We start from the raw sequence: 26,424 nt of genomic DNA, 5'->3' as shown, positions 1-26,424 counted from the left end.
AGACTGGGAAAAGCCAGCTCAATCCCCTGCCCACAGCAGGGGTCAGCTGTTTGAAGATCCTAAGGGCTCTTGGTCAGTGAGCTTCTGAGTATCTCCAAGGAGATGAACTCCAAAACCTTTCTGAGCAACCTGTGCCAAGCTTTGGTCACCACCACAGTGGATATATTTCTCTTTCTAATATCAAGACAACAGTGCCCTAGGATCCTGGTTAACTAGATGGATATAAAAGCATTTTTAAGTACAAGACCTTGACACAATTTTTTTTGGGGGGGGAGGGGGAGGGGAAGATGGAAAAGGCTCTGACACATCTGACTTCAGGAAAAAACCTTTTAGATGGGAAAGAAACAATACAAGCAGTACCAGAACAAGAGGACACAGTCTCAGGCTGCGCCAGGGGAGATTCAGGCTGGATGTTAGAAAAAAGTTCTATACAGAAAGAGTGATTGCACATTGGAATGGGCTGCCTGGGGAGGTGGTGGAGTCGCCATCACTGGAGGTTTTTAGGAGAAGACTTGACAGGGTACTTGGTGCTGTGGGTTAGTTGCTTGGGCGGTGTTGGATTGGTTGATGGGTTGGACGCGATGATCTTGAAGGTCTCTTCCAACCTGGTTTATTCTATGTATTCTATGTATTCTAAAGGGATGGGGGGAAATTGTAAATACAGGTAGGAAATATTCCATGTACATTATATGGCTTGGGGGAAAGAAACAAAGACAAACCACTCAAGCTGCTATCCCATCAGAGACCTAGAGGCAGACCTGGACAGCAAGTTCAAACAGCAGCACTGTAACAGCAGATCAATATGATTTGGAGAAGCAATTAAATATTAATTCAATCACAAAGTAGATTTTCTTCATTGCACTTCTTTCTAGGCAGCTCATCTCAAAGGCAAAGAGTAGCTAACTAGTGGGAATTCAGAGACCAGCAACTAAACTGACTAGATTGCTGGAAGAAATGATTTATGAAGATTAAAAGATTTTAAACCGTATGGTTTGACTACAGCTCTCACAGAAGAGCAAAAGGGACATATTTAATGCACTGTGAGATGTTACAATGATACAGCTGGAAAAAAAACAGGAGGCTTTCCCAGCACAGCTGACACTGCCTAATGTGTTCACAGGCTGGAGCAGGGACCCCCTAGACTTCCCCACTTCTCTGCCCATGACCACGCACACCAGCATCTGTGGGAGCACAAGACAAAGCCCAAACTTTTGGTGGGATCCCCTGTGCCTCCTCTTGCCTGGCTGTGAAACAGATGATGTGAATGCTTTATCACATCCAGTTTGTAAACATTAGCCCTACCCCAGACTTTTTATTAGCTTAAATCAAATATTGAACCTAGCTCAGCTGTTAGAGGACAGCTGCTTGCAAAGTGATTCACTGCCATATTCCTTCTAGGCCACCAGAAAATACAACCTAATCACCAAGCAGCATGACAGATGCACACATTTTTAATTATGAAGAAGAAATTAGGCTTTGAACTTATCCCCACATCTCACTTAATCAGAGTGCTTTGGAGGAGCTGCCAGCCACCACCGCCCTGGACCAGGGCCTGCCAGCATGCTGAGCCCCTGCACCCCGCACCAGGCTGTTACCAGGAAAGAAACAGTGGAGAAACACTTGCTTTCTGGGAATTCACCTGTGCTGGACTGAGCTGTTGGATTTCTCAGAACAATCATCTCTGGTCACCTGCAGCCACCAAAAACATGAGCAATGAACCTGAGGCATTCAGGGTGGTTCAGCACACAGAGTCCTTGACCCTGGCACCAGCAGGCATGTGAGGGCTACCTGCAGTAGATGTTGGAGTAGTTTGCCAGTCCCATCTCAGACTTTCACACTGGGAAGGGCAAAGTCCTGCTTACAGCTAGTTCAGGACCATTTTAGAATCAAATCAAATCAAATTGAATCAAATCAAATGGAATAGAATAGAATAAACCAGGTTGGAAAAGACCTTTGAGATCATCAAGTCCAACCTATCATTCAACACTATCTAATCAACTAAACCATGGCACCAAGTCTCTTCCTAAACACCTCCAGTGATGGTGACTCCACCACCTCCCTGGGCAGCACATTCCAACGGCCAATCTCTCTTTCTGTGAAGAACTTCTTCCTAACATCCAGCCTAAACCTCCCCTGGCACAGCTTGAGACTGTGTCCTCTTGTTAGAGGCTTCATGACTGATCACATTACCCTCCAGGGGGAATCTCAGGAACCTCTCAGTGGGACTCATTTGTGTGCTGAATTTTCAGACCCTGCAGCAGAGTTAACTTAAGGGTCCAAGGAAGTTCTCATTACTTAATACACATGTTAAATTCCCATGGATCACTGAGCTCAAGCATTAAGAAATCTGATAAGCAAACAGATACTAAGAATCAGATTTACAAACACACATAAAGTCCAATTTCCCCACTGAAGTCAGCACAACCAGGTAAAGGAAAATCAAATAGCAGAGCATGGGGGAGGGAGGGAAATCCCCTCAAGTATTCAGTCAATTACGTTAAGCCTTCAAAAAACGGGTTTGTCAATTCACAACATTAATCTTACATGACAACACAGTCTAATCTACTGTCAATGCTGGTGTCATCCTCAAAAGAGAGTGGCAGGAAGGGAAAGATAACCTGCGCTCTGGCCTCGCTGGGATACTGCGGCTCAGGGCTGAAAGAGGAGCGGGAATGGTTTCCAAGGAGAGGAACCAATTCGGCTCCCAAAGAGACGTTTCTGAATTGTTTAGCTTGCTTCCCTGCATCAAAAATTCCTCTTCCACACCTTCCAGAAGTCAGCCTTCACTGACAGCGCTGGAGGAGGAAGATTTAATGAATGAAACTAAAGCAATCTGGTGGTTACGAGGCAGGTGTTAACAGCAACTGCATCACCAGCCCCACAACTCTTCTCTGGGGGCTGGACGTGAGCCGACTGCCCTGACTGAGAGAGAGGGAAGCGGCTCAAATGTGAGAATGGCTTGTAGGAAAATATTAGCTACTCCCTCTCTAATGAACAGTCTTCCTCTGCACAACAATACCCTCCGCTCTACAAGCAATTAGCAAATCGAAGCGCTCTCTTTGTGGGCCTGCATTAATTTACTCCTCGATGTTGGACATTAAATAGCTCATAGGTACAGCACAGGAGGAGCAGCAGCCAAAGCCATAAAATTAAAGCTTGCTTCAAAGAGTTAGGGAAGCAGAATTATGCATGCTGCACACAGGGAATAAATCAAAACAACCTTCATTTGGAAACATCATTTCAGTCTTATGCTTTCATCAAAAAACATGATTACCTTAGCAGTCACATTAATACAATGGAGGTACTTTACAAGGGAGAGAAACAAGCAGCACATTCTCTACCTCAAATTGAAAAGAGCAATTTTTATTCTTCCTCATTAGGGTGAAATTCCTGTGAACAGACATAGCTGCCTGTTCTGGAGTTGTGCCTTCACTGCTGTTAATCCTACCTGCGGGGTCCCAGAAGGAAGGCCACTTGTTGGGAGAACAGCACCACCCCATAGGAGGAGAGGAGGAGGAGGTGCAGCCTGGCAGAGCTGTACCTCAGCTGCAAGAGGTGGCATTTGTAGAGCACAACGAAGCCCAAGACACCCCTCAGCAGTATTTTATATGCAACAGTTGTATGCAAATTCAAGTCAAGCGTGATGATTGGCAAATTCAGGTATAATGTTAATTAATAGCTACCTCAAATTAATTAAATTCTGAGATAAATTCTTGCCTCTTCCCTTTGAGAAAGTTAAGAAACAATTTAAATTTACAAGGATGTATCAGCCACCCATCAGAGCAATATGGAATCTTGTATGTTCTAACATGCCAAATCATTTCAGCTGCCTTGTGCTGGTTCTCCACCATTCCTTGGGTAATTTCACAGCAGATGATGCTTCTTGGCTTAAGGTAGATGGCCTTAATGTGTGGTTAAAGTGTGATGTGACCTCTAACGGTCCAAGCCAGCATATCTTATCTGATGCCATAAACTAGGGAAGAAGGGGGCGGGGGAAAGGCACAACACTGACATTTTCCATCAGGAGACACAAGGAAAATAGGATGCATCAAAGCTGCAGCTGAAATACAGAAGGAAACCCAAAACCATGGCTGCACTCCCAGGACAGTTGTGGTAATGAAAGCACTGATTGTAACACTCAGAATTCAATCAAATCTAAACCAATACAGCTCTATGCTGCACACTGATGAGTTACATGGAACAACAGAGAAATACCATGAGAACACTTTGAAGGGAAGGTTGCAGTCACTAATTATCTCGCACACAAAGTTATTTTTATAAGATTCTGGCTTGTAGGGAAAACAGGAGGAAAACTTTGATTTCACAGAAGCCACAGACAGCTTACTTCTGGGGGTGGCAGAGGCTGAGACAGAGACAGAAGTAACTCATCAGACACTTGCAGTTAGGCTTCAGTTTATTTGCATACTGTGATCCCGCACTTTAAAATATTGTGAGAAGTGAAATGAAATTTTCATTAGTGTTCAATCTGAAATCTCACCCCTGGGATTCAGCTTTCAACAGTTAATGCATGCATTTGCCTGTTTATACTTCCAATTTATCCATTTCTATCGTGCTCGCCACCGCCTTCTGCCTCCAGTCCATTAGCGCGCCATTACTGCAGGCTGGGAGCAGCACAGGATTGTTTCAGCATCTCTGAAGCTGAAGCATCTCTACAAAAATTACACTGGGATAAATGGTCATTTCTAATTGCAAATACTTGGGAGGCCCCTGCAGATGAAATTGCTGATCTTTCTGAAAATTGGCATCGGTTGAGATCACAATCAGGAGGAAAGTTTAGCACCAGGCGCTGCTAAATCGTTTCCGTGCTGCTTTACCGATTCAATTTTGGTGCTCTCAAGAAAGTTTTCCTCGTTGCAAAATCAAATGCACATCCAAATAAGCGCTGGTGCTGTCTCAAAAGGATCAAAAGCCTCACTTTATCTTACAGCAGCTGGATTGGAGGGGGCAGGGGGCTCGGTCTGAAGCAAAGGGGAAAAGGAAAATTTACCCAGTGACTTCTGAATGCGTTTCAGAAGCGTGCGTACAGTGAAGCGACACTCACTCTGACCAGCAGAAAAGCTGCAATGGGCAGAAGAGAGACCATTACCATTAGGGGCACGTGCATCAGAAGCATGTGTCCCAGGCCACAGCTTATGTGGTTTTCCCTGGAATTTACTCCTCCTTAACTTTATCCCAAGCAAGCACAGGAAAGATAGGAAACTAGAATGCCTGCAAGCATGATGTCCCACATCTCTAGGGACTCGTTCTCCTGGGTACCTGAGGGCTAGGGCCTCGTGGGACTGAAGGCTACAGCTTTGTGCAGAGTAGTGAAGGGTGTTTTTCATCCAAAAAAAAAAAAAAGCAAGAGCTGCTCCTGCTTCGACAGTCAGTTTTGCACTGGGCTTGACGTGCAGCAGGGAAATGCCGCCCCCAAGTGAGAGACAAAAAGCAGCTGGCTACCAAAACCAGGGATGAAACAAGCAAAGGGTCCTGGGTGCTAAACAACAAAAGGAAACTGATACTGCAAATAGAAAAATTGCTGAAGCCATTGTTATAATTACTGAAGACACAGGGAAAACATCTGCAAGATGTGGGCGCCTGTCAACACACTATCAAGATTTACTGGACAAAGAGCTAATAACTAAGCCTTCCTCTTGGCTCCTGAGCCTCAAGGACAGACCAATCTCTCCTCTTCTAAGAGACACGCTTGGTAACATCAAGAATTCTTGACAGTATGCTCATTATCATGAAATTACCCCAAACTCCCACTGGCTAGGTCATGAAAAAGGGGTGCATATAAAGTCACTGGAACAACTGATAGAAGGAAGGTAAGATTTCAGGCAGACATTGCCTGCATCCTTATTCCTGGCAACTCTCTTGACCTAGCTTAGAACAAGCTGCACAGTTCTGCAGCAGAGATCTGGCTTTTGTTCCCACCCTGCTTCTCAACTGCTGGGAGATCCAGGGCAAAGTACTAAACTCTGAAATTCCCTCTTTCTCTCTCTCTAATGTAAAGTAATCTCTGAGCACAAGGTACCACTATTGACACAAAATGCACCTGATGGGCCACACCACTTGGGCAGTAAGCAGATAAAGTATCGTACTAAGAGCAGAACTTGAGCACCTCCACATTCAGAGGTGGTGGTAACTTTCTCCCCCTGATCTTCCAAGCAAAGGTGACCCTCACAACTGCAATACTATGTAGAACTTGGAGAAAGACTCTCAACTTCTCAAAATCTATTCCATTTACACTGTCTGCATAATCTCCCAGGCAGATGATGTGATGTAAGGGACACAATACCAAAGCAAACTGGGAGATGGGAAAATGCAGAGCATTATATTCAGGAAAGGATGAATCCCTGGAGATGGGACAGCCCCCCCTATGCCAGGCTTACAAAGAAAGCTGGTAGGTACAGGTAGGTAGGAAAATAAGGGGCTCAGGTGTTACCAAATTTTCCAGGTGACAAAAAAGCACCAGATTTGCAAAAACATCTCAAAACGAGAGCAAGCATTTGTTGATTTACTCTGAGCTGCAGCTGTGGTTGAGGCTGAGGCCAGACTGAGAATACCTCCCCTTCTCCTTGTTTTCCCTGATGTTTTCAATCCACACCTTGCTAAGACAGAGCACAGAGAGCAAAAGATTGTCACGGCTCTGCTGGGAATAATACACTTCTGTGATAGGTCTCCTCCTCTCCATCCTAATCAAATGGTGCTGCAGCCCCTGGGGAGAGAATACTGTGCCAAACAAAAATATGTGAGGTTGCAGCTGCTTCCTCAACAGCAAAGGGCAGCCTGACTGATGAAACTCTGCCAAGCCAACTGCTTCGAGCATTATGCAGTTGGCCAGTCCAGCATCTCCCGGACACACACGAGTGACTGCCGGATGCTGATGGACTCTCCAAAGGAGTCATTCCCCATCACTGCAACACCCATCAGAGAAGCCTCTGCCACTAATATTCTCCTTGTGGGCTCAGAAATATTCCTACCTCAGAAAAGCAGCTGAGTGTGCAGTCATAGCAGGAGTCCCTTCTCTTTTGCTGCTCCCCTAGCACAATTTTAACCCAACAGCAGAAAAAGATAACCTGGCATAAAATCTGTCTGTTGAGGGATGACCACAAATCTCATGCCAGGAGTAAAACAGATTATTAATATATCAGTGCAACTAGAAAACAATAGAAGAGCATCAGCTCATTCCACAGGGAAACAGCCAAAGGGAAAAAAATACAAATCATTTGGAGGGCACTAAAGAGAATTAATTTTGCTGTGCTGATCAAATCTCTAAAGTTGAAATGAAGGAATACCAGCACCAGATTCTGAAATGAATGTAGTGCCTGTGGGACTCTGGTTATTCCTCACTATTTAGGTGATCTGAATACCTCTCCTATAAGCACTTCTGGGATCCAGTAAGCAAAACGTTTGGGTTTTTTCAGACTGCATTAACCCTGCTTGAACTGGGGAGCAGTAGAAGACACGGTAACTAATGGGAACAGAGTCTCTTGCTATTAGATGTAAGCATAAATTTGGCAAGGGGGGAGCAAATGTTTGTGCATTGGCTTAATTTTGTGGCAAAACCTTAACTTCAGAAAAATGTATTTATACTTTTTTTTTTCCTTTGGATTATCAGTAGAATGAGTCCAGGCTCCAAAACCCCTGTCTTGATTAAAGCCAACTTCAGCACTCACTAAACCCAGAAAGAGGGAATCTCAAAACCTAAAAGTGGTGGCAATGTGACGCCCTGTGACTCCACCAAATTGTCAAGTTTTCTCCTACTCCTTTCTAGCAGTTTTTGCAGTACCTCCCCCCTGGATATAGGTTCTCTCCCTGTCAGTTGCCTCCAACTAGGTTTGATAGCTGGAGGGAAAGGAACAACATTTAGTTGATGAAGTCTGTAAATGAGCCAACAAAAATGTTCACTCTTATCCATTCATCAGAAAAAAAAAATGGTGGAATTACATCTCTACCTAAAAAAGCCCTTCTAATTTCAGCCCAATGAGTCAGCACTGCTGCATCTCATCACTGAGAATGATTCATTGTCACTGCACTTCTCAAAGTCAAGAATGAGGGTATTCACCCCAGTTCACCATCATCTCCTAACTGCTCTGGATCCAGGCACTGTGCTTGCAGACAGTGCTGTTATAATGATTTATGTGAGTGTGTCACTTCTAATTTAAAGGTATAAAAAGCTATAGTCAGCCTACCAACCATAAAGCAACATTTTCTTTGCAGTGGACTGACAGTTGACTATCATGCTTGCCAAAAAGGAGGGGTCTCAACACCCCTGTAGCCTAAGGGTGGTGATGCCTCTGAAGACATGAGTGATGGCCAATATCTTTGGAGAATACATCAGTGCTTGTTTAGGAATTAAGAGAAGCTTTTCAGGGGAGTTAGAATCTGAATAGCAATTCAGACAAAAGCAGTATGGATAGAAAGCCTCTGCCCCAAATGGAGGCCAGGGTGAGGGAGAGGGTTTTGTGCATGGATCAGACCCCAGCCAGAAGATCTGCAGCTGTATGAAATAAAGAATATTGGAAGCTAAGCAGCAGTAGAGCTGTACTTTTCAAGCATGTGTCCTAATACCACAGACATTTTCTACCCTTTCTAAGGCTGCTAACAACTCATACTGAACTGAGCATCCCTGAGTAGTCAGTGGCAGTACTCTAAGCTGCCTAAGGCCATTTGGTAGCTGGTGATGTGTGGTGATAGTTCAGAAAAGATGTCTTTAATGACATGTGTGTCCCTAACTATATCTCACTGTTATCCCCACAAACAGTCCTAACAGGAGCCCTCAAGAATGTCAGCACATTTCCCAGTGCAACTATGGTGAGACTGCCAGCAAATGCCATTGGGAAAGTGAAGATCCATGTTTAAATTAAACTTTTTTTTTCCCCTTCTGGGTTAATTTTAATCTAGTTTGGTTTCTTGTCCTGGCTCTGTGCAAGGTTGTGCTAGCTCAAATAAAGGTCAAGGAGGTGACTAAGCTAGCACCACCCTTGGCTTGTGAAATTATTGCCAGCATGTTTTTGGCACCCTGCAGAATGGAGGGTGAAGGGCCTAAGCCTCTGAGGGTCTCCAACAAATTTCAGACACTCTTGGAAGTTGCTAGGTAACAACATTCACCCCCACCCCCAGACAAGATTGTGCAACGTTTGCTCTGACAAAGCAATGCTTGGATTGCCCTTGCTTCCACCCTGGAAATGCTTTTGCTGAGGACCAATCTCCTCTGCTGCCAGAGTATTTCCAGTCTGGGTGTGTAGTTGGATTTTGCTCACTAAAGCAAACATTACATTTTAAACATAGCTATTATAATTAGCAGAAGCTCATTGCTCAATTCCCCTTCCAGACAGGGATTTCCAAATGTCACAGTGTGCTTAGCACAGCTGATCTGAGCTGACGGCTGCTCTAAAAGTGACTGGTCTAGGAGGGTCCAGAGCAAGGAATCAAGTCCTGACATAGCGGGTGATATGAAAAACCAAACAGGGTAACTGTCCTCCTTCATCATTACCTTCATTCTCTCATACTAACTGTAAAGCACTGTGAGCAAGGCAAGTTTAACAGACTCTCCTCTTTGATGCAGAAGGTATATTCACAGTCGAGACCGAGCAGGAATCTCTCTTGGAAGTTTATGCCTGCTCTGTAGGTCTGCCCCCGTGGATGATTCTGCCTCATCCTGGTTGTCCTGCTAGGGTGTCATGGCATACAACCCAAAGACCAGTAAGGAGGGGGAAAAAAAAGAGGGGAAAAGCAACCAAGTAGCCCAGCTACTGGCTGCTAAAACCATTTTGCAGAGGTTCTGGCAAATGCAGAGAATCAGTTTAAAACAGTATTTGCCTTCTCCATCTGTTTGGGAAAAGCAAAACCAGCCTTCACCCCGTGAGTAACACAGACCATTAAAAAAATTGCAAAGTCTCTTTTCCCAATGCACAGCTACCCACAACACAGGGCTCCTACCCTTGGGGAAGAATGCTAGCACTTACACTTCCAGGTATTGCACAAACCAGTGGTTTCCAGCCTCCTTGCAGACAAGCCTCACCTCAAGAGCCCTGGCAATGCTCCACATCTCAGCATGTCTCATGGAGCTAGCAAAAGTCCAGATGAGTTTATTACTGTAGATCTCATGGAACATCTCACCTGTGATGTACTTCTGCCTTCTCCACAACTCCTGCCTCACTGCTTGGAATATGCCAGTACAAACTTCCCCCACCTTCCCAGTGCCACGTGATGGACAGCAGATGATTAGCACCAACTGCCCGACAAAAGGAGAAACCAAGTGCAAAGGCCATCTGTCCTTTGCAAGGCCACAGAGGCAGTCACGGTGTACAATAACACTATTGTGCCAGGGGAGGTTTAGGTTGGATACCAGGAAAAATTTCTTCCCTGAAAGGGTTGTCCATCCCTAGAAGAGGCTGCCCAGGGAAGTGGCAGAGTCAGGGGTTTAACAGCCATGTAGATGTCATGCTGAGGGAAATGGATAGGATAGGATAGGATAGGATAGGATAGGATAGGATAGGATAGGATAGGATAGGATAGGATAGGATAGGATAGGATAGGATAGGATAGGATAGGATAGGATAGGATAGGATAGACCAGACCAGACCAGACCAGACCAGGTTGGAACTCAGTGGTGACCTGGCACTGCTGGGTTAACAGTTGAACTTGATGAACTTAAAGGTCTCTTCCAACCAGAATGATTCTATGACTGGTTTTGTACAAACAGACTAGGATTCGCCTTAAGTTGTGGGGTGGGGGGTGTGTGGAAATCAACCAAAAATAAAAAGGGGTTAAGAGTGCCTCTACCCAAAGACAATCCTTAGGCTGAAAAAGGAACAAAGTCCTCCAAAAGGACAGCTGGAAGAAAAACATTGTGACAAACACATTTTTACCACCCTGAAATACAATCAAACATCCCTCAGCACCATGGTCATAGTCCTGTAACTTCCTTGAAGAGGAACAGAACTCTTCTACTTTCATTTGAGAATATATTCAGAATAAACAAATCCCCATGGAATTCAAGCACACCACAGAGGCTCCAGCAAAAAGAAAATACTAAATTTAAAAAGAAAGAGAGAGAGAGAGAGAGAGAGAGAAGGCAAACTAAAAAGATCCTCTCTTGGCACACTCTTGAAAGGAGGATTCACCACATTTCTGACTGACTGCCACCACGGCTTAGATGAATAACCTATAAATAGGCAACGAACACAAAGCAAGCACTTGAAGGAAACAGCAAGAGGATTTTTTTTGTATGTTTGTTGTCTCTTGTTATTGCTTAATGGTTTGTTGGGAAGGAGATGGCTAACAAGTAGAGGAAACGTGGTGAAAACATAAAGAAACAAAAAAGGATGGGGTGTGGGAAGGAGGGATGAAAAGACATGAAGCCATTCAAATGTGTGAAGCACACAAATACGTCTTTGCCTCTAGTTTTCTGGAGGACTGGAGGATAAGGGATGGGAGAAGGCAGCCAGGCAGAGCAGTTAGCAACTGTTCCGTGCTTGGACTAAGCAGGGACAGAGAGGTATGAGAGCCAAAGAGGTAACATAGGCAGCATCTATCACATACCAAAACACGACACCCAACCATGATGCTGACTTCGGTGCAGTTCATTCAGAAGCAGCACTCGGGAACTGCTTTCTGCAGGCAAACAGAAGCTGGTGTTTCAGCCTTGAGTACACAGGGAAAGAAACATGCTTATGACTTAAGTCTGAAGATGCCCTTCATATCCCCAGGTACCCACAAGTGGAAGAAGGTTTTTATGTTATCAGTAGAGTCTTATCTCGAAACTCAAGCTTCTGTGGCCCACCTTGGACTAATTTCTAGTCTCTTCTACACTTCAGATTCAGGACATTACGGAGTGCAGCCACTAAAGCACTAGAAGTGCTCATGCAGTCATCTTGTGGTAAGAGTCATCCAAAATAGGAGTGGACTCAGAACTATTACAGTTAAGCAGCCATCCACATTATAAGAAAAGTGGAAATACTCAAGTCAATGAAGAACAGAGCTGGGAGAATCTGAGTCATTCCCTGAGAGGGTCCTCGTTTCTGGAAAGCATCAGCAGGAAAATGTCCAATAAAGTCCATTTTATAATACTGAGTTACAGCTTCTCAAAATAACTGGAATTTTTATCTCACAGCTCTTGTTCCAACCTGTCTGCTCACTCCTCTCCTCCCTCCCTCAGCAGGTCTGACTGCCCACAACACCCCCACTCTGCAGCTTTCCAGCATTCTTCACAGCAGCCAACTTAATTATCCTTTTTAATTACTCCTCTTAATCCTATGCTCCTTCTTTCAAGGCTGAAGGAGGCTCTCACAGAATCGAAGGAGCAGAAAACCTTCTGGGTTTTCTTTCCATAGAGTTTGACCAGCTTCAAGGTCCTTCATTCCTCCTGTAAAGTCCTTCCTTGTAACTCTGTGGCAGATACAGTTTGCCAGCAAGCAGCCCAATACCTCTTCAGAGCCTTCTCCTCCACAGGGCTGGAGGCTTACCCCCTGCCATCCCTGCACACATTAACAGCTTTCTCAAATGATTTCCTCCAGCAGGGAGAAGGCTATCAAAATGGCCTCTGACCCAGACTTTTAAACTCCATCAGTTAATATCTTCTTTTACTTAAAAAAAGAAAGGTTTGGAAATAGGTATGCAAGGCATATAAAACCCCCCAACTGCAGTGATAGGAACAGAAGTAAAGAAGCCACCCTTGCATAGCACAGGTGAGATATTCAGTCTGTGTCTGTCAACTATCAGTTCAGTTTTCATTGTAAGAACTTGCAGGAGAGTTTCTGTGAGGGCAAAGTCTGGGATTAATCAGTTTGAGGCCAAAGCCCTTTGTTTATCCATAAAATGGAGAGAGCAGAAGGAACAGAAGTGTGTATTTCTTTCCACTGCCCCATCAGTGCTTCTCAATTTTGGGCTGAAAGGATTAACTCCAAAGGGAGCACTGCAATTTTCTTAGCCATGGTCCACGCGTTCCTTGGCCCCTCTGCTGAGACCGCCAACAAAGATGCCAGACAGGATGATAGTTTTGAGATGTGAGTGTTTATCTTCTCTGAGTGAACCAAACAGCAACTTGCTTCAGGAAAGCAATCCAACAACTCACAATTGCTTCTTGCTCTAGCAAACGCAGACTGGCAAGGCAAAAGGTGAAACAGCTTGATGGTCCCATTAGGAACCTTTGAGGATCCTCGCACCTGAATGCCAGTCTAGCAAAGCTGTGCTATAGAAACATAAAAGATCTCCATTTGGCAAGGATAGGGAAGAAGTCAGAACATATGCCAAGATAATTTCAGTTATTAGCTCCTGCCACAAAGGTACAAGATGTATTGAATTGCTCCTCCACTGCACAGCATGGGATGCTCTGAGGCTGGGAGCTCTATTGCAGAGGCGTGCCCAGGCTCGCTGGTGGATGGGCAGCACAAGGGCTGCAGAGAGTTACACACAGCTAGTGCTGCAGGCAGTTAAATCGAGCAGGAGAGCTGGGGGAAGCCAACATGGAGCAGGACAGATAGCTCCCTTTGGTAAATATCTGCAAGAACTGTGAACACTGGATTTTTAACTGCCTATTCACATGTACATTTTCTTTCTTCTTAACAAAGCAGATGAACAGCAACGAAGATTCACCTTTGCCTAAAAGTAGCTGAGCTCAGGACACCTTCTCCATCCTAGGTTGATGAATGCCCAAATGGTGACTCACTCTTTTTGGAAGAAGCCATGGAGGAAAGGCTCCCATAAAATGCACCTTAGTTGTAGCTGTGCCACGCAGCAGCTCCCACAAGTTCATGAAGACTCAAGCCTGGCCCTTTTTCCTCTCTCAATCCCCTTTGCTCTTCAGAAACAAGAAGGTGTGGGATCCAAAGGGCAAGTGGAACGCAACAGAAACTAACATCCACAATAATTACAGTAATGTGTAGTGTTGATGGGCTGTAGAAATCAGATACAATGAATTTGGGTCTTGCCTGGCCTAAATAAAAAGGTGTTCATTATCATGAGAGGAAGCAGCACTTAGGAATGATAAGGTCAGGCCGAACTGTGATGGTAAATGTCATTTCTCTATACAGCTGTGATAGCCTCACCTACTCTCTTCAGAAATGTACATAAACAGGAAAGCAACAAAAAGCCTGTCAAATTAGCCTGGGACATTATGTTACGAGTGAATACAAGTGAACACGGTTTAGCCACTGTTTCAATGTTCCCACCTAGGGAAATACGGGTTTCTCAACACAGTCAAGCAGACATCACTCCTAGCTGTCCACAACACCTTTCATTATACAAAAGGTCACAGAATGCTTCAGAAGCCAGGTACCTTATTTTGCAGGGTGTAACTAGATCCTCAGAGGCCAAAGGAGCACTCATTCTATCTGAACATGTGAGAAATCAGGTCAGGGAGCTGATCTCTCCTGAGGTTCCTTTTCCCACCAATGAAAAGGCCTCTTATAAAGGGAATAAACCAGATGATTAAAAAGTGAAGAACACTGCACCTGCATGAACTGCTAATAAAATTAAGAGCAGAATATAATTGCCAAAGGTAGGCTTGGTAACAACTAACTTAGCAATAATATCTGCCACATAAAGATCATTGGTTTACTGCCTCCATTAGCCCCGTTCCCAACTGCATTGCACAGCTTTGACCTAAAGAAAAATTCTGAGTTGGTGGGCTCTCAAGAGATCCTCCCATAAATTAATACCGATACAGACATTCACCATTTCTTTGTGTACCTAAATAATGTATGGTGGCAGTCTTTACACAAAGAAGCCTCAAATAAGCCTCCCATTACACAAGATATTCTGCTCAAAATAACCTCAACTAAATAATTGCTCCGTTCACATTCCCAGCCACTGAATATATCATTGGGGTTTCATACATCAATGATAGTGTAACACAGAATCCTTCAGGCTTCATGTTGACTTCCTTTAAAAATTAAAAGTGTTTAGGTTTAGCAACTCTTCCAAGGCTCAACTTTTCAATGAAAAAGGAGCTGTTTCTGCAGTTTTCCAGAAGGGAGGAAAGATGATGTTACAAGGACTCGTGTCTGGGCGTCTGACGTGTGGAATGCAGGCAAAAGGACACAGAAGAGAGAAAAATCAATGCTTTAAACCAAACAAAACCAAAAAAAAATCAGTTCTATTTTTAATGTGGTCTTGAACAGAACTGAAATTTGAGTGTACATCTGTCAAAGCTGCAGCCATTATAGCCATTTAAACAAATTGAAAGCATAAATCAGTTCAATATGTCAAATCGATGTGCCGTGCATTTCATATCTACGTTACTGTCACCGCAGTTGGATTCATGGCACACGTGCTGCACAGCACCACTGCCTGGTTTATTAAACAGCATAAATAAAAGCCAAAAAAGAAAACTCTTACAACCTGCATCACAGGAAGACTGAGGCTTTTGCCAAAACTTTGCACTTCCAGTTTGCTTTGCTGTAGAACTTTTAGCGCGATCAAAGCCCATTTGACATTAACACTGATTAAAGCAAATAGATAAAGTCTCTGAGAAAGCAAAAGCTCTGAGAAAACAGAATTGTTCCTTACAATTTACTTGGGCCACCCCTGAACAGAGGAGATCTATATCAACAGCTTAGCTTTTATTCACAGCTAGGTGAAAACCACCATCAGCTGGCTTTTCACTTACTCTGTTCCCAGCCTTTCCCAAATATTCGTAGGCTAGTCACGCTCCAGTCAAAAAGAAAGAGAGAAATAAAGAGAGAATTCTAGCCACTCTCCCTTAAATTCTGTCCAAGGTAAGACTTGCAATGGTGCCATAGCCTAACTCAATACTTTAATATGAAACAAAACTGGGGAAATGGAGAAGCTGCAGCCTATGGATAAACCAGTCCATAGGGGAAGACAGGATGAACATATGGGAGCAAGTGCCACCCAGAACTATGGAGGAGTATGAAGGGTGAATAATAATTGAATGTTCTGAAATAAAGCAATTGCAACTGGCTCGTGCATGTAGGCACCATTCAACTGACTGTGCTCATGCACTATGCTGAACCAGGCTTTTTAGACTGATTGCTTCCCTGAAGAAACACATCTTCTACTACTGGTAATTAAGACCCAAATAAAGAATCAATGGGCTTCAAAGAGAAGAAAGCAAGAAAACAAAGACTGCAACTACTGTTGTTCTAATTGCCACAATAACCAAAGTGTTAAGCAGATTAAAGTGGATTCTATAATCTTTGAAAACTGCAAGAAGCAGGATCCACAAGAGCATGGGAACAAGCTTGTGATGATGTTTTCTCAAAGCACTTCTTCTGTTCACATATTCTGACTAGTTGGTAACAGGGTTTCAATAAAACTCTGTAGCTGGAGCCCACTGAAACACGGTGGGCAGAAATGTGTTAGAACCATGTAAGAAGCCTGCATGGAGGCCCTGCAGGAAACCCTCACAGTATGTTTTTAAATAGAAAATAATCATTAAAATATTAATCCCCCTTTCTTACAGGAGACTGCCATCATGAATTACAAGATGACACAGAAACACTCGCAAACACATACTTGAAATCCTAAATTATGCAGAGATCATGCAATTATTCTGAAATGAAGCACTACAAATCACAGAATTCAAATCCAATCATTACAAAAATCAACAAATCTCAACAAGTTCAGAACATCTCTTAAGACACCCAGGCAAGCTCTATGTCATTAATACAACACAGAGTTAGAGAACAGCTAAAAATTTCCATGGCATTTTCCTTGTCAAACATCATCCCAATGTACAGTCTTAGCTTTAACTCTTTTCATCAGATATTTTCCTCCTTTCTCCCCTGGAATTGCTTGGTTTCCATGGGCTGTTAAAGCTTTCATCAGCATGAAGATGTTCCTAAGTAGTAATTCTAATAATCAGGAGATGTTTAACATCAACCTTACCTCTGTGTCAGCACTAAGGCCTGAATCACCAATGCAGTTAAAAAAAGAGATGAGCTGCACTGGCCTGAGAGCACCTTTGGGAGATCCAGTGTAAATGGAGCCTGGTTTTTAGTTTGGGGAGAAACTGGCCAGAAATTGGACTGGTACATTTTCCCATCTCTAATGATCCAGGCACCAAAATATTTATCTGCTGGTGAGCCACATGAACACCCACCACACACTTCAGGCAGTTTTATTCTGGAAGTGTTCTTGGAGGTTATGGCATTACCTCCAGTGGGATCCCATCACTCTGCTCCAGAAAAAGGTATCACAGCCTGGAAGCTGTTGGGAAGCTTTGAGCATTCCCATCCAAGGATCACTCAAGTACCCTCAAAGAGAAATCCTGCTACCAGACATGTGGCACAGCAGTGATGTGGGCCATAGCTGCACGTTGCAAAGGGATGAGACCAATGCTACATAAATTACCATGCTTTCCAGCTTGAAAGAGATTCAAAGAAGTTGACTCTCTGGATTAAGTGCAGTTTGTCCTGTTTGTTGAATGTTTCTCTAACATTGCAAAACCCCAAATAATTCTTTAGTTGTGGAAAGCACTAGAGGAACTGGATCAGCACTGGACTGCCAGCCTTACTTCCAGACTGCCTGGCCTGCAACAGCAAGAGATGGAGACCAACGTAAGGCATAGGAACATATTTTCACACATTCAAAGCCTTCCCCCTTGAAAAGCTGGCAGGTGTCTGCTCCTAATATCATCCCCCAAAGGATGATATATTTCTCCTTCTGTCTTCAGCCTGTAAGGTCAGAGACATTATCACTCTGCTACTTGCCTGCTGATTCCAGCCCCCTGCTCCCACAGCTGCACAGGAGGTGGCATGCCCCACACTGCACAGAAGCAGCTCTTTCATGCAACCTCTTTGCTGCTATTTGCTGCCAGTGTGGCTACTGCTCCCACCCCAAATGTATTCTTGCTGCCTCCTCCACCTAAAGACATCTAATTGCAGAGCCTGTATCTCTAGGCACAGGCATGCAGGCTCTCCAGTGTAAAGCATTTTAAAGCTCTCATCACTGTACGAAATGCTCTCCCCTGTTCCATTGTGGTAAACATGACTCATAACTGCACATCAGTTATCTTCTCTTTCCAAAACATCACTGAGAAAGAACACAATTTTAAATCTTCTGTAGGAATTTAGACCCAGTTCATCTGTTTCTCTTGTCTGCTACAGCCAGGTACATCTGAAGCCAATCCAAATTCCCTAGGTCAAGCCTTGTTCGTGCTTGGTTATTCATAGCCTCACTAGAAAGAGGCTACAGAAAGATTTGTTCATACCAAGAGCACTTTTAGAGGAGCACAGGTTGGGTTGGAGGGAGAAATCTTTTTGTTGTTGGCATCTATCAGTCTCTATGGGGCCTAAGTGAGATCCTTCAGAGGCCAAGAACAGAAGCATTCCTATGTCCCCTGAGCAGCATGCCTAGACAGCAGGTTGATGACTTCAGCACAGCCTGACCTAGGCTAGGTATGCCTCCTGCAGACTGAAACACTTCAGAGAGTGGAGACTGCAGGAGTTCATCCTAAACTCCCTGCGCTGCTAACACAAGTGATGATTTATATTTATCATTGTTAGAGATTTTAAAGTTTAGAGAGAGTCAAGAGATGATCCAATCAGTCAGAGAAGCGGGGACAGAATGTCACACACTAGGTCTACATTAGGAAAATGACTTTCAGCGAGAGGTGATGGCAATTACAATGTCTCCCCTTGTTCTTGCTGCTCTCAAAGCACAAGGCAGCAGCAGAGCTGGAAAATGCTTTTCTGTCTCCTGCACTTCAATAGTCTATTTCAACATGCAGCCAAGTACAGCAAAAGGATCCTTATGGCTGCAACTGGTCATTTTTCTGGGGTCTTGTCTCTAAAATGACTTATCACAGGCTAAAGGTGAAGGTATTGTCTTAGCTGATTATTTAATTTACTCTATGCAAGCTGGTGTCGAGACATTCTTGCTTCTTAAGAACGATGAAGGCTTGCGCTCCCTTGGAACCGCTGAGTTAAAGCCATTCTTAAACTGTCAGAGCATCCAGACACTAAAAATAGCTGTGAAAATCTACCTGTCGTGAAAATGCTGGTTTGTGCAGAATACCTCCAGTGTAAGGCAGCGCCAAGGAATACTTCTCCTGGGCAATCACTGACTTTCAGCAGAGATCTAAAATGAGGAATCTTCTAAAGCAGAATTAATAGTAATTGAGTTTTAAAATCTAATTCAACCAAACAAAAAGTCTCAGATACTCAGAGACAGCCTCTGCCGCAGCATCAGCCAGTTTGAAGAGGCACTCTTCCACAGAGCAGAGACTGTCACCTTTAACAAATCATTAAGGCCCTTCCGTGACTTGAATTCCTCATTTATATGACACTTGTTTGCAAGGTGCTCTCCCAAAACACAGCCACTGGCAAGTGAAAGAGGGGAGGAAACGAATAGCTCCCTGACTTGACAAGGTCACTCAGGTCTAAGGAAGATGAAAAGTGTGAAAGAAGGGAGAACCCAAGATAATCCATTCTGGGGGGCTGCCGGAGGACACGCAGCCTGACCTGCTCTCCTTCACAAGAGGAAAGGTGAAGGACCACAGCGGTTCTCAGGAAGGCTGCCAAGAGATGCCAAAGCCTCCGAGTTCAAAATGCTCTTTCAACAAGGTGTTTGCTTTGTCAGAAGATGATGTCCAGCTCTGTGACTGCTTCAGCAATCAGTGGTCGCTGATGCATGGAGCACACTCACATCATCTCCAGAGAGAGCCTGTTTTCTCCCCCATGAGTTACACATAAGATGCTACAGTGACAGCAGAAGTCTGGGCAAGTGAAACATATGCCATGGTGGAGTGGCAGGAAAGCCCTAGTGACTTCTATTTGCTCCTCATGGACACCCAAGCAAGCAGAATAATCTTCTCACTGCTTCTTGTAGTTGTCACCAGGAAAAAAAGCAGTACACAAAGGTTGGATGGCAGCAGAGAGATGGAGAAAGCATGCAGAAGAAATCTGAAAATTAAACCACACTGCTCTGTACCTGGCACAGATGGGGGGGGGGGGAAATCTCTCTGTAAAGTTCCCATTATCATAGAAAACCCTTCTGCTATGTAAAGAAGAAACTTACCTTTGAGGGGGAGAGGAAGTAAAGCAGCTGAGGGTTAAAGCAACATAAACAAAGTGTGGATCAAAGGGAGGAAAATAAGAAGGTAAAAAAGTAGCAGCACACTGCTGGAAGAAGCCAGGCGAGATATAAGAAGGAACTGTTAAGTGCTCAAATAAACATTTTATTGCACCTGCATGTAAAATTTAAGCACTTTAAACACCGAGGTGACTGCTGAGTAACTCCCTTGGCAGGGAGCAGATTTGTGAGTGACACCACAAGAATCAACAACGCCCCGCTTCGACGGCCAGCAGATGCACTGCAGTTAGCAGGCGCAGATAAGGTGACAATATTTGGTCAGCGAGTTTCGAGGTCACCGGTAACGTCCGTGGTGGAACAAAAAACCACAGAGCATATGGCATTTCATGTGCTGAAGCTGTCAGGCTCGTAATTAACTGATTAGAGTACATATGGCGCTCACAGACAGTGGAAATCTCTCAATGTATAAAATGCTGGCGACCACTGAAGGTGTCAGCGTGAGGCTGCCTTGCAAATCTCTCTTCATTAAAGTTTCATATGGAGCCAAGTGTGTTGTAATAAAATCCCTATTAATGGAGTTATATTTATGATGATTTCTCTTTTGTGCAGCTGGATTTAACTTCTCAAACACTAAACCCCACGTCAGACCTTATGCACAGTCGCTGCCGCACGCACGGAAGCCTCTTGTTCTGTCACAGCTACCTTGAAATGAGAAATAATAGGAGCTAAGATGGTAAAAATTAACCAAGATTGGCAAGAAAGCCTGGTACCACTGGTACCAAAACAAAAATTCATGCCATGATAGAAATACAGCTACAATTCCCTGTAAGTACTTACAGCAGGCTGGCCAGGGACAAATTCATTCTCTCTTCAGTTCCAAATACGCACTTCTAAAAAGATGGTGAGTGACACTTCATTAACTACAGGAAATAGGCTGACACAGCCTGCTTGCTTTTCCAGCCACCATTTCAGATGGCATTTTTCTTTGCATCTCCCCCCTGCTTTACATTCATCATTCGACAAAGTGCTTTCTTGAACCTCTCCAGCCAGATCAGTGCTGTTGAGTAGGGAGCTGGGCTGGCAGCAGGCAATTCAAGGGAGGATAAAGCAATCATTTTTGGTCCCAGAAGAGACTACGTTTGCATGGCCATGCATTAGAGACCCAGCTTTTCTCATCTGTCATCACTGAAGGGGATTAGTGAAGTTCACCACCAGCTTTGCTTTGTCTCCCACTCCTCTGCTCCACCAGGCTCTGGTAGGACTAGTTCTTAACACAGCAACACTGTGTCTCTGAAGATGAGATGGGACGAAAGCACCTTCTGTATTTCAGTTTCTGAAAGGTGGCCACAGTCCAGGTGATGTCTGCAATGTGGACAGCACCTGCCTTGCCCAGTGAAGGCTGGGAATGAGGGAGTCAGTCACAACTCAAGTGTATCACCTCACTCCATCCTCCCAGCATCCATTAATAAACTACTCACATGTAACATTCCAGGGCTTACACTCCTCTCTCATTCCCTATGTTCTTTCAAATGGCTTCCCACCACCATTTATACATCAAGCAAAGGTCTTACCAGAGACACCTCACCACCCTAATGAGTTAAAAGCTGTTGCCTTAGCCCAAAATCTTCTTACTGGGTTATCACTATTACTCCATCTTCACCAGAGAGCTTCCTGCCTCACACAGAGCTGCTGCTCAAATGGATGGGAAAACCTCCATTTTCAGAGTATGGAAAAAATCCCTGTTAGGAAAATAACTTCTTCCTTCTGTGGCTTGTTCAGAGGTAGGGGATGCTGTTACAGATTAGAGAAGTTGGAAGAAACAAGTGGAAAAAACTATTGAAGGGCTCTCTGCTAGGGAGCACAGAAAGAGATTGCAGTAAATTAAGTACTCTGTTGAAAAAAAAAAAAACCACAAACAAACCTGTGATAAAAGTAGCCAGGGAAGGAAACCACGGTGCATGGTGTAAATGTATGGTTTCTGAAAAAATCTGAAATTACCACAAAATGTAATGTAAGAAGATGCACTGGCCTTAGAGGCTCTAAGGGCCTTCTTAAACTCAGGATGCTCCCGGACCACAGCGATCCCTGCAGCCTCCCCGGGGTGATGCAGCACATGGGGGCTGTGCAAGAGCTGCCGCTGCCACCACCACACAGCATTCCCAGTGTAAGCTGAGCTGCCAGAGCACTCTCTGGGCATAACTGTGGTTACTTGCAGTTAAATATCCTCTGTTAACCCGTGGACTTGTTTTCCACATTTTAGCCAACTTAGCCCTGCAAACAGCAGCAGTGTCAGCCAAGCCTCTTTAGCTCAGATCCATCACACTCTCTGCTCACAGCATCCCCAGACCATACCTGGATCTCATCAGCACAGTCATACACATTGCTGATTTGCTGCCACATGCACGATGCCCACAGACAGGTTGTTCTCATTCTTCAGTGCTGCTCCACAAGCTGGCTGTGTGCCACCCTCCCAAGTCCATTCACTCCAGGGGCTCCTGGGACACCCCAACCCTTCTGCCACCCTTAGACTTCTATGTGTTGAAGTTCTCTTTTTCCTTGCCTTTCCAGCACATCCCACCAGAGACTTTCTCCCTCATCTCAGAAACAATTGAGGCTCCAAGGTGCCTCATTCCTGCTGTCTCCTCTGTTTGTGAGATGAGTCATGCAGGTGTCAACATTTCTAAAATGTGTACAGAGGCTCAGCAGAGCTGGGAGAGTGCAAAGCATTATGTTAGAAGTTATTAATAGCTTCTATCGACCACTTCTTTGATCTACAGGCAGTTGATTACAGCTGCTGCTCCTGATGATGAGGCACCAAGAATCCTGCCTACACCTCAACTCCCCTTCCCAGTTTTCACATTTTTACTAGCACAAGAAATTATTCCCCAGCATTTCAAACCAGATGGGATTCAGCATCAACACTGCAGTTGGAAAAGGAAAGACAATCAAGCGAAGCATAACATTTTTCTTTACAAGGGGAATCTCAGGTCTTTGAATCTTGCTTCTAGCAAAGTCTTTGAAAGGCTTAAAGGTTGAGATCACAGAAAGCAAACCTCCAGAGAATAGAGCTCCTTTCTGAAATTTTCCATGTAGCCCTTAATCTGTAGCTATGAAAGCAAACTTCTGATTTGTTTCCTATAAATAAAAGTGTAGAGCAATTGGGTCCCATACTCTTCCATGCTTTCTCCTGAAGAAGAAAAGGTAATTTGCTGTTGCCCAAAGACACCAGGGACATCTGATCTATTCAGTGAAGCAGTTCAAGCAATCTCCCTGATTTGAGAGAGTCACTGCTGGAAACAGCTAAGAAGATAGTATAAAAGAGCCACCTATCGCTTTATGTTGTCAAATCCTGCTCTGTCCGGTGGTAAGCAGCGTGGTGACTGAAGGCAACACAGAGAAACATTCTGAGACAGACGAGTTCAGGCAAATTTCCCTTCCATCTGATGTTACCAGCTAACTTGCTCAAAGCTTTGCAGAATTCCCCTTGAGAGAAACAGGGATGAAGTGAATCTATACCATGATACTGAGCTATACCACACCATGCTGCTCTGCTTTGTGAGGCTTTACTGGTCACTGGAGCGAGCACTGCCTGATTTAAGCTCCCACCTACCAACACAAGAAAAGAGCATTTATTGAGATGCCAGAAGCAGCAAAGAGCTTTGTGCACCGTGGGACAATCCACTCTACAGCTTGAGCATGAACCTGAGGGAGCATCAATTTCTACAGATTTTACTCCATTTGGATTACAGCATCTATAAATCTATATGATGGTGGAACTAGGCACGAAGAAAGGAAAACTCACATACTTATGACTATTGTAAAGCCTATCTAATAAAACTGCCAAGCTTTAAGATCACAGATGTATTCCAAACATTTCAGCTCGTGACCATAAAGCCACTGTGATGAAGTACAACAGAGAAGAGAGGAGCTCTTTGGCAAATGCATGTTAACATTTGCCTCGTTACAGTCCTATTTCAGGTCACAAATTTTCAAAAGGAGAGCTAAAAAACGATGCAAGAATTCCTTCAAAGAAATGCTTCTATCTTTGGAAAGATTGGGGTTTTTTTCTTAGGGAAAGCCTAGTAAAAAGCATTTAATAGAGTTAGTGGTATTCTGGGGTTTCCAGGCCCAATGCCAGGAAGTGAAGAACAGCAGACACATACTTTACTCCTCCTGCCCTTAGAGTAAAGCCCTTATAAACACACACTCACTCACTCACACTGTGTGCAGATGAGCCTGGCTACACATGCCACGTCTAGAGAATGACTTTGAGTAGACCACAGAGAAGACACCACACCTGCTACACTTCATTACCCCTTCACTTCCCCTTTACACAACCCTCTAACCCACAGTGACTCGGCTGTCACTCCAGACGTGCAGTACGGCTCTGCTTAACACCAAGCACGCTCATCACGCCCAAAGATGATTATTCCTGGCTTCTGCAGGTGCAGGATAATAACTTGTGGGGTCTTATTGAGCTGGGAATTTTGAAGCCTGAATTTTGCAAACCTGTTTTCTGTGAGAGCAGATCACGTCACCAGGCAATGTGATCCTAAAGGCCTCTGCTGCTCCCCCCTGCTGTTAGAGCATGGGGTTAGGCTATGCCATTAAAATTTTTTCACAGATCTTGAACAGAAACTAGTAAAATGCAAATAAATCACTATTGGGTGTAACAAAGGAAAATAAAGATAATTCTGACCAATTCTAGTGGAGAGATAAGGAACTTAAATAGGTTGTACCAAAACAATTTTCCTCTTCTCTTCTCACTATTTCTCTCTGGAGAGATACTAACTTGCTTCTGCTTGACCTTGGCTGCATTGTTTTGCTGAAGTCTAACAGCAGCTTTCTCTGCTTCTTTATCTTGTACAGGGGGGTCTGGGTAAGCAAGGAAATAGAAGCTAGTATAGTATGATGGAATCAATAAGGTTGGAAAAGACCTCAAAGATTATCAAGTCCAACCGGTCACCCAACACCTCATGACTGCTAAACCATGGCTTCAAGTGCCATATCCAATCCCTTTTTGAACACCTCCAGGGACAGTGACTTCACCACCTCCCTGGGCAACACATTCCAATGGCTTCCAATTCTTTCTGGGAAGAACTTTCTCCTCACCTCAAGCCTAAACTTCCCCTGGCTCAGCTTGAGACTGTGTCCTCTTGTTCTGGTGCTGGTTGCCTGGGAGAAGAGACCAACCCCCACCTGTCTACAACCTCCCTTCAGGTAGTTGCTAGGGCTCTTGTGCTGTTTGTTAGTTGTAAGTATCTGTAAATCCTGATTATTTTGTAGGTATTCATTGTATTTCATTGTAGCTTGTAGCTTTGCCTGTAAATACAGCTTTCATTTGCTTCCGACTGGGCTGGGCTGGCAAAGTTAATGTTAGGGGGGGAAATTTCAACCCACCACAGAGCAGGATGCTTCCTTATTACCTCCAGCTCAGCGTTATGAGCATGCAGCTTCTGCACCATCTCCTCGGCCTCGCGCATGCGCCGGCTCAGCTGGGGCGAGTGCTCCGCGGGGGTCAGCTCGCTGTCGTACGACTCCAGGATCGCGCGCATCCCGTCACGCTCCTGCCAGGAACAACAGCAAAGACACCTTTAGGGATAAAGCCCCTGACCTCACTCGGAGGAGAAACTTCCCACACCCGTATTCTACATTTTTGTCCACTCTTTTTCTGCCTGTTGTTCTTTTCACAAACTGTTGCACTGGCTGGAAGGAACCTTGAGAGATCATCTAGTCCAAGCTCCCTGCCAGAGCAGCATCACCTAGAGCAATGCATCCAGGCGGGTTTTGAACGTCTCCAGAGAAGATGACCCCACAACCTCTCTGGCCAGCCTTTTCCAGTGTTTTGTCACACAGTGAAAAAGTTTTTCCTTATGTTCATGTGGAACCTCAGCTCCAGCTTGCACTCCTTGTCCTATCATTGAACATCACTGAGCAGAGCAGAGCCTGGCTCCATCTTCCCAACACTCACCCTTCACATATTCATAAACATTAATGAGGGTCCCACTCAGGCTCCTCTTCTCCAAGCTAAAGAGACCCTGCTGCCTCAGCCTTTCCACTCCCTTCAGCATGTTTGTGGCTCCAGATAGCAAAGAAACGCTGATGGATATACACCCATCATCTATATATAGCCATCAAGCCACAGATGAACTCACAGCCCTAGGAAAACAAATGTTGCTGCTCTTAAAACTCAAAAAATTAGACTATCTCAGGTATATAAAACCACAAATCCCTTGCAGGAAAGCAACATGCACAGACTCTAACAAGCAGATGGCAAAGGAAAACAGAGCCTGCCTTCTTCCTGGAGACACTATTCCAATTCAACATGGCTGAATGGGTAGCTTCAGCAAAATATTTAGTGTAGTGCTTGACATTTTTCCTGCCAAAGAGTTCCAGCAATGAAGGAAAGAATTGTCA

At 44.4% G+C, this 26,424-nt stretch overlaps 1 protein-coding gene across 2 annotated transcripts in view; it reads right to left on the bottom strand.

Annotated features, from left to right (window-relative positions):
- Nucleotides 1-26,424, bottom strand: part of MAD1L1 (mitotic arrest deficient 1 like 1) — a 413,753-nt gene that overhangs the window by 208,825 nt on the left and 178,504 nt on the right. For both annotated transcript variants that reach the window (XM_054180345.1, XM_054180346.1), the window contains exon 12: nucleotides 25,434-25,574. In XM_054180345.1, the coding sequence (XP_054036320.1) occupies nucleotides 25,434-25,574 (141 nt within the window). The remainder of the gene's footprint in view (nucleotides 1-25,433; nucleotides 25,575-26,424) is intronic.

The sequence above is a fragment of the Dryobates pubescens genome, chromosome 4 (assembly GCF_014839835.1).
Source record: "Dryobates pubescens isolate bDryPub1 chromosome 4, bDryPub1.pri, whole genome shotgun sequence".
NCBI lineage: Eukaryota > Metazoa > Chordata > Aves > Piciformes > Picidae > Dryobates > Dryobates pubescens.
This window is presented reverse-complemented; position numbering and strand designations above follow the sequence as displayed.